At 30.3% G+C, this 7,068-nt stretch overlaps 1 protein-coding gene across 4 annotated transcripts; it reads right to left on the bottom strand.

Moving 5' to 3' along the window:
- Nucleotides 1–2,355: 2,355 nt before the first annotated feature.
- On the bottom strand, nucleotides 2,356–4,381 carry LOC112768975 (uncharacterized). Of its 4 annotated transcripts, none has more exons than XM_072225698.1 (3): nucleotides 4,283–4,381; nucleotides 3,373–3,602; nucleotides 2,356–3,006 (listed from the first exon to the last, which is right to left on the bottom strand). In XM_072225698.1, exons 2-3 carry the CDS (start codon nucleotides 3,460–3,462, stop codon nucleotides 2,587–2,589), a joined length of 510 nt encoding a protein of 169 aa, XP_072081799.1. In that variant the 5' UTR covers nucleotides 3,463–3,602; nucleotides 4,283–4,381; the 3' UTR covers nucleotides 2,356–2,586. The 4 variants fall into 4 exon arrangements, with proteins under 4 accessions (XP_072081799.1, XP_025669142.1, XP_072081798.1 ...); XM_025813357.3 differs by lacking the exon at nucleotides 4,283–4,381 and adding an exon at nucleotides 3,727–3,987 and having other exon boundaries at nucleotides 3,373–3,598; XM_072225697.1 differs by lacking the exon at nucleotides 4,283–4,381 and adding an exon at nucleotides 3,727–3,987.
- Nucleotides 4,382–7,068: the final 2,687 nt, after the last annotated feature.

The raw sequence follows: 7,068 nt of genomic DNA on the forward strand, positions 1-7,068 counted from the left end.
TATGTGTGTATTGTAATATCACTTAACATGTCACATTGACAAATTTTAATATTGTTAACAAAGAAAATGACAGAAAGACTAACACAATTAATTTAAAATCTTTAAATGACGAATTTGATTAAAAAAATCTTTTAAGAACTAATTTAAAAAACAAATGATCTTTTAATGAATTTGATTATTTATCATTTTAAATTATTATTTAAACATAATAATTTCATAAGGTGGTCCTTCACTCTCTATTGTCTAGTTTAACTCCTTCAAACCCATCAAATAAATCTTGTTGACAAATAATTTGTTTAATATATGTTTCCAATATAGTGGCAGGAACTGATCATTATCAATCATTTGGCTAATGTTAATAGTATACAAATTAGCATACTTAATATTATATTATATTATATTTTATACACTACACTTTCTCTTTATATATTAAGTATTTGAATGTTATAATTGTTGATTATTTAACACTTTTGATTTGTAATTTACTTAGATATAATGTTCAGAATTCGCTTTTAGAGCATTGTATTTTTAATAAATTTAAGAAAAATAAAAAAGATAATTCGCTCCTGACAAATTCGTTTTTCAAAAATTAAAAAAATAAGAAAAAGACCATTTGCGCTCTATGAATTTACTTTTTAAAAATTAAAAAAAAATTGTTCCGATGAATTCACTTTTTAAAATTTAAACAATTTGCTCTATTATATGTTAGACTATGTAGAGATTTTTATTATTGTCAATAATTTACAAGATTTTTTTGGTTTTATTGATTTTTTGGTGTTAAAAATCCGAGATATCATATATTAAAAATGACGTGCGGTTGATCTTGAGAGATACACATACAATAACAGATATCATGACAAAAGACTGCAACGAGGATCCTTTCTTTTCTTCTTAAGTAGAGTTTCCGTTATCTTAAAAGGAGTTTAAAAGTAGTATTCAACAAGATTGTCTTTCTTAAACAATTTTTTATTTATTTTTTTAGTTGTTGTTTATTTTCTTTTCAGTCAAAAAAAATTAATTTTCTCTATTAAATTCTATTTGTCTTTGTATCTATGAAAATCACCAATAATTTTTATTTTTTGGAATTTCACCTCCCAACAAATATGTAATTTTTGTTTTTCTGTTAATGTATTCTCCTTTATTGAAAGGGAATTAGTAAAGAGTCAAGTTGGGAGAAAAACAAAGATTGTAACAAAATTTTTTAAGAGAAATGTGCATTGTACATGATAATTTTTATTCTTTTAAATATTTTTTTTATCTAATTTTTTTGTTTATCATAATATTTAATGGTGTTGCAGATTGGATCAGATTGAATATTGTCAAAATCTCGATCTAATCCACATTAAATTTATTGGATCGGATTCAATATTTATATTTTTTAAACTTGGATCTTATTCATACATTTACGGATTGGATATAAGATATTAGATATATTTGTAAAATAGAAAATATATTTAAAAAAACTTATTTCTTAAAAAAAAAATAATTCACTCTTTTAAACATGTTTATTCTTAAAATATTATTAAACCAACTTTCTTAAATAATAAAAATAAAATAATACAACATATATAAATACTAATTATTAATTAAAATATAACATAAATCATATATATTATTTATTTATTATTTGATGTAGATATGTAAATCAAATATGTAGATATAGATATGATATCCACAGTCCGATCTAATTAAAATATGGATCGAATTCGATCATTATGCGGATTGAACTATATTAACAAATTACAGATTAAAGTCAATAAATACCGTAAATTTATGAATATTCTTATCTATGAACACCTTTAATAATATTATTCTTCTAGTTAATTAATAAGTATTTTTACTTATATATGATTGAATAGCTTTCTCTTTTTACATTAAAAAAATGTAAAAATATTATAATGATTGTTGGGAGGAGACAATGAAACACTAATCAAGAATTGGTTATTATAGTGAGCATGAAAATGAAGCCATAAACATTTCTAACAAATGAAAAAAGTTACTTGTACTTTTATTAGAAAAGTTTCTTGTCCTTTTTTTTTTCTTTTTCTTTTTCTTTTATGCACATCAAGCTGACACATTCTTTTTTATTATTGGATGAAACATGAATTTTACATTTCATTCATTAATGAAAAAAGCTTCTCTGGTCAGTGTATGAATAAAGATTAATATATTTATAAATTATAATTACTTAATTTGTTTGGGCTTCAGTACTCATAAGACTTACAAAATTAAGGGGAAAAAAATTGGCAGCGGAAATAGTCTGGACTTTGAATATATATATATATATATATATATATATATATATATATATATATATATATATATATATATAACATGACTTTTATGATCTTCCTATTCTTGAATTTCTGGTATTCTTATAAAGAAATCCATATGCAGCTCATATTCAAAGCCAAATACAGCAAAATTAAAGTATTCTTCAATTACATATGCTATCAAACTTATCTAAATTCACTCAATGCTAATGCTAATGCATTTGCCACTAAATTTTAATATCATGTAAATAAAAATAAAAGTAGGAATTTGCAATCTATGATAGTGATAATATTATTAATACATGAACAACATTCAAGTAACCAAATAAAGGGGACCATAGTTATGTGAATTAGCATGGTTTCCTTGGTGAAGTGACATATAAGGTATCTCACTCTCCTTTCTCTTTGTGCCTTTAGAGAAACTTGTTAATGGGCCAGAATAGTAAGATGTTGAACTCCATTTCTTCCCTTCATCAGTGTTTTTGTTTTGTGTTATTGGACCAGAAACATGCCCATGATGCTTTTCACTACTATAATAAGCATTTGACTTAGTACTTTTATTTTTGTTCTCAGATTTCAACCATGAAACCAATGAATTCTTCCATGATTTCTTTCCCTTCTTGTTCTTCTTATTCTCTCTGAATTTTCCTCTTGATTCTTCAGGGTGCACTAATGATGATGAACAACTCTTCAGTTTTGCTTCCTTCCCATATTGTCTTGCTTCCTCCAAGAACTATATATAATCAAAAGAAAAATAATATAAAGTTAGAAAACATGTTATTCATGATATAACCCAAATAAACCTCCTAAGAAAAATACTAATAAATGCCAAAATATTTTGCAGCATGTTTATTGTGATAATCTAACTCAAAAGTTCACCTAAATCATAAAACAGTAAACTCGATCCAGAGATGTAGATGTTTACACTTGTAACAATTTTCAGGTTATCTTAAAAAATTTGATAATTTTATGAGTAACTTTATCAATTAAAACATATATGTTGAAATCTTCAATATATCCAAAATCACATAATCATATACATTAATATATATACAAAATTAAACTAAGAATGAAGCATATATATATATATATATGTTACCTGAGAAAAATCCTCTTGTAGATCAAATCCATAGTCGTCATAGTGATGATTTTCTTCATATCTTGGATGTGATTCATCAGAGTTCATCATTGTAAACAAAAAACTAATAAAAAACTTGAGCACAATCAGAAGAACTTCAAGAGAAAGATGAATTCAAAAATTTTCTAAGGTTGATGGTTGCCAACTTGGCTAGAAAGCTCTTCCTTGAGTGTGCTGCTTCCTCATCCTACCTAACAAGATTTATGTCATATAGTGGAAAGTAGTAGTCCTTCAACATAAAATAAAATAAAATAAAATAAAATTAGCTTCTAACTTATACAGCAAATTTAATTCACATGGGGTTGGAAAATTTACCATCTTTGATCACAAAAAGCAAAGTTCAACAGCTCCTCAACAAGACATCACAATCACAAGGCCAGTTTATGGAGAAATGACAGAAACACTCATGGTGGTGCAATTATATTAAGAAATTGATGTGATTTAGAAGGTGCAATTATATTATATAAATATGTGTGAATGGATATTATATATATTATTGTCTTATATATAACATGTTTCCTAGTACAACAAAATCAAGATTCATCAACAGACCAAACTGTTAGGCTAATAATGCCAATAAGAAAATGGTAAAGATTTAAGGAGACACTACTCATATTATTTATCATTATGAATAAATATAGAGAACTAATTTTTAACTAGTCGGTATTAACTAATTATTTTATTGTAAAATTATTTTTAACCTTATTTCTTTATAGAATTTAGGGTTTAGAGTTAGAGTTTATGGAAATTAAGGATTTAAAATTTAATATAATTTAAAAAAAATTGGTTATATTGACTGAGAAAAATTGACTTCTTAGTTAATTTCAATTATTATTAAGATTAATCATATACTATAAATAATTAAACTTACCATTCAAGGTAGAATTGAAGATCAACAAACAAATTGGAGAGAAGATTTAAATTTTTGAAAGGAACTTGGCATCCTTATTAGTTATTTCCTTGAGAGGAGGTTAGGTAACATCATTATAGTAAATCAATTTATTTTCTCTCATGGGGCCATTATATATATATAATGGCCTCCACTTCACTTTCGGTTAGCTTTTTTAATGGGGTTAGCTTTTTTAATGGGAAAAAACTAGTTTTCAAAAGGAGTTATTTAAAAAAAAAAAAAAAAAACAATAGTTTACACTGTTAAGGCATTCACAATGTTGAAGAGGGGAAAGAATAGGAAAATGAAATTAAACGAAAAATTGACCTTGACTTATATAGCCTTCACTCCCTTCAGATTTCAATGTACTTAAGGAGCTTTTTTTTTTTAATAATTGTATTCACTATTCTTAGATTGTCTTTCTTAATTCAACAATTAAAATTAGACAAATAATTTTGAGTTAATAGTCAATTTCGTCCTCGAAAGTGTCCTCGATTTTCATTTTCGTCTCCGAAAGTCAAAATTAATCAAAAACGTCCTCGAAAGATACCCGTGTTGATCACGTTCGTCCTTCCGTCTTCTCGGTTGATGAGATGGCAAACGGCCGCTTACGTGGCCCGTTAACTGCCAAGTTGGCCAACGCCAGGCTGTAGGATGTTGTTGCTGACAAGATAAGTTTTGGTTAAGCCATCAAATTAGTCCTTCGAGTTTGCAAACCCTAATCCTAACTCGAACGATAAATACATCGAGGTGATCACTTTCGGTGGCAGTAGAGGTAAGTAGGAGGCGTAATCCTGGCTGGCTGCATGGATGGAGAGAGGAGATGGTGGTTGCGGTGGCGGTTTGACACATGCATCGCACGACAGTCATGGATCCAGTGTTTCGATGCGAAGGAGGAGGGTGAATGCTCATGATGGATCATGTTTCTGTGGGCTGAAGACTGTGATTAAGAAATCTGGGACAGCTGAGAATCCGAATAGATTGTTCCATGCATGTCCAAGGTATCGGGTGAGTGATGGTAAAGGAAGTTAAAGCTTTTTCATGTTGTTATATGCTGTTGGGTGTTTTCTCATTTTTTTGTTTACTCGCATCTGAAATTGCAGAAGGGCAGTCACTGCAATTATTTTAAGTGGGTTGATGATGATGAATTTGAAGCAGTGGGTGTGTGTGGTACAAAGAAAGATGCAGGAGTTGATATGGATGTTGAAGGTGAGTATGATGAATGGAGGGTGAAGGTGGCATGGAAGTTGGCACTTTGGAAGTTGAAGTCAGAGCTTTGAAACTGCTAATGATTTTGCTGTTTGTAGTAGTTGTGATACTTTGTTGTTTCTTATGTACTTCTAAATGAACCCAATTATCCTCTATGAACATGTAATGATGTATTGAAATTGTTGAGTTGAATGGGAGTAGTTATTTGAAGTTGGAAGCAATTCACTGTCAAATGTGGATAATTTTATAAAATTTGGCAATTAATTATGTGTTTGCATGAATAATATTGATGCATAAACAAAATGAAGATAGTAAGTAATCTTAATAGCAACTTGTCATTGACATCTAATTGTCACATTGTCTTAATAGAGAAATAGCAGAACAAAGTCATAAAGTTCTTAACTGACAAATACATTGTTCATAGACTAAATTACCACACACAAAAGCAACAAACAGAATGTTGTTTCATACACAAAATGAGTCAACAACTACACATTCCTAACACATCAAACTTTGTCATCAGTCTTCCTTGGAGCCTTGAAGCATGGAGTAGGCACAAAGGTCATGAATTTTTCCAGCCGTTTAGCAGTTCCAGAACTTGTCCCCTTAATGGTCTCAGCAGAAAGAGCCACAGATCCAATTGTAATATGCTTAGGGGAGGACGTTAACCTTGCTTTTCTTTTGATCACTTGCAACTTAGGTGGCCTAGCAATCAATTGATCCTGTATGATCCAGTACCAGATGAATTTGTTACATGATTAGGCTACATTCATATTTTTTTAGGAGTGATGATAGATGATACTACCTTTAGGGGCTCCTGGGTTGGTGGGATGAATTCTGAGTCACTGCTGTCACTCTCTGAGTCAGCCTGAGTGGGTGATGGAAGGGAAGGCATAGGTGCCTCAGCTTCTGTACCAATATCAGTATCAGTAGGGGCAGCGTTTACTTCGGGTTCAGTACCTGCTGGAGCAGGGGTAACAACTGCCAATTGTAGCTGCATCTGCTTGGCATGTTCCTCAGCATCCACAGCCTTTTTCTTTGCGCACCCTCTTTTGTTGTGTCCAACTTCACCGCAGTACATGCACCGGATTGGGTTGTATTTTCTTTTCATTTTTGTCTTTGACCCACTCGGTTGTTCTTCTTTGTCCCTTCTTCGCTTCTTTGTTGGCCTCCCAGGTTTAGGCTTCACTGGGGGTGGGACTAGTGCTGGATGTAGCGTTTTTTCCCATAGATCTTGCCCCTTAACTGGATTGACATTAAAACAATAGGTACGCTTATATGCTTCCATCTTTAACCACTCATGGCAATATTCTTCAGGTCTCTTGTCATTCTTATCTTGTATTGCCGAAATTGCATGCATACACGGCATTCCTTTCAAGCCAAACAAATTGATACAGTTAACATACTATCATTAATGAAGACATTGTTAATTAAGTAAGGGAAGAAAATTGTTACCTGTAAGTTGTCAAAACCTGCAGGTGCATGTGTGCTTGCCCAGGTCAACCACCATATTCGTCGGCCAGCCATGTACTTCGTACAACTCCTCTTTTTCATCACCA

Source organism: Arachis hypogaea, chromosome 18 (genome assembly GCF_003086295.3).
Source record: "Arachis hypogaea cultivar Tifrunner chromosome 18, arahy.Tifrunner.gnm2.J5K5, whole genome shotgun sequence".
In the NCBI taxonomy this organism is placed as follows: Eukaryota; Viridiplantae; Streptophyta; class Magnoliopsida; order Fabales; family Fabaceae; genus Arachis; species Arachis hypogaea.

Bases quoted from the DNA above. Each gene is read 5' to 3' on its own strand.
- LOC112768975 (XM_072225698.1), bottom strand. From the start codon at position 3,462: ATGATGAACTCTGATGAATCACATCCAAGATATGAAGAAAATCATCAC. The intron at 3,007-3,372 runs GTAACATATATA...GATTATATATAG, and splicing joins TACAAGAGGATTTTTCTCAG to TTCTTGGAGGAAGCAAGACA.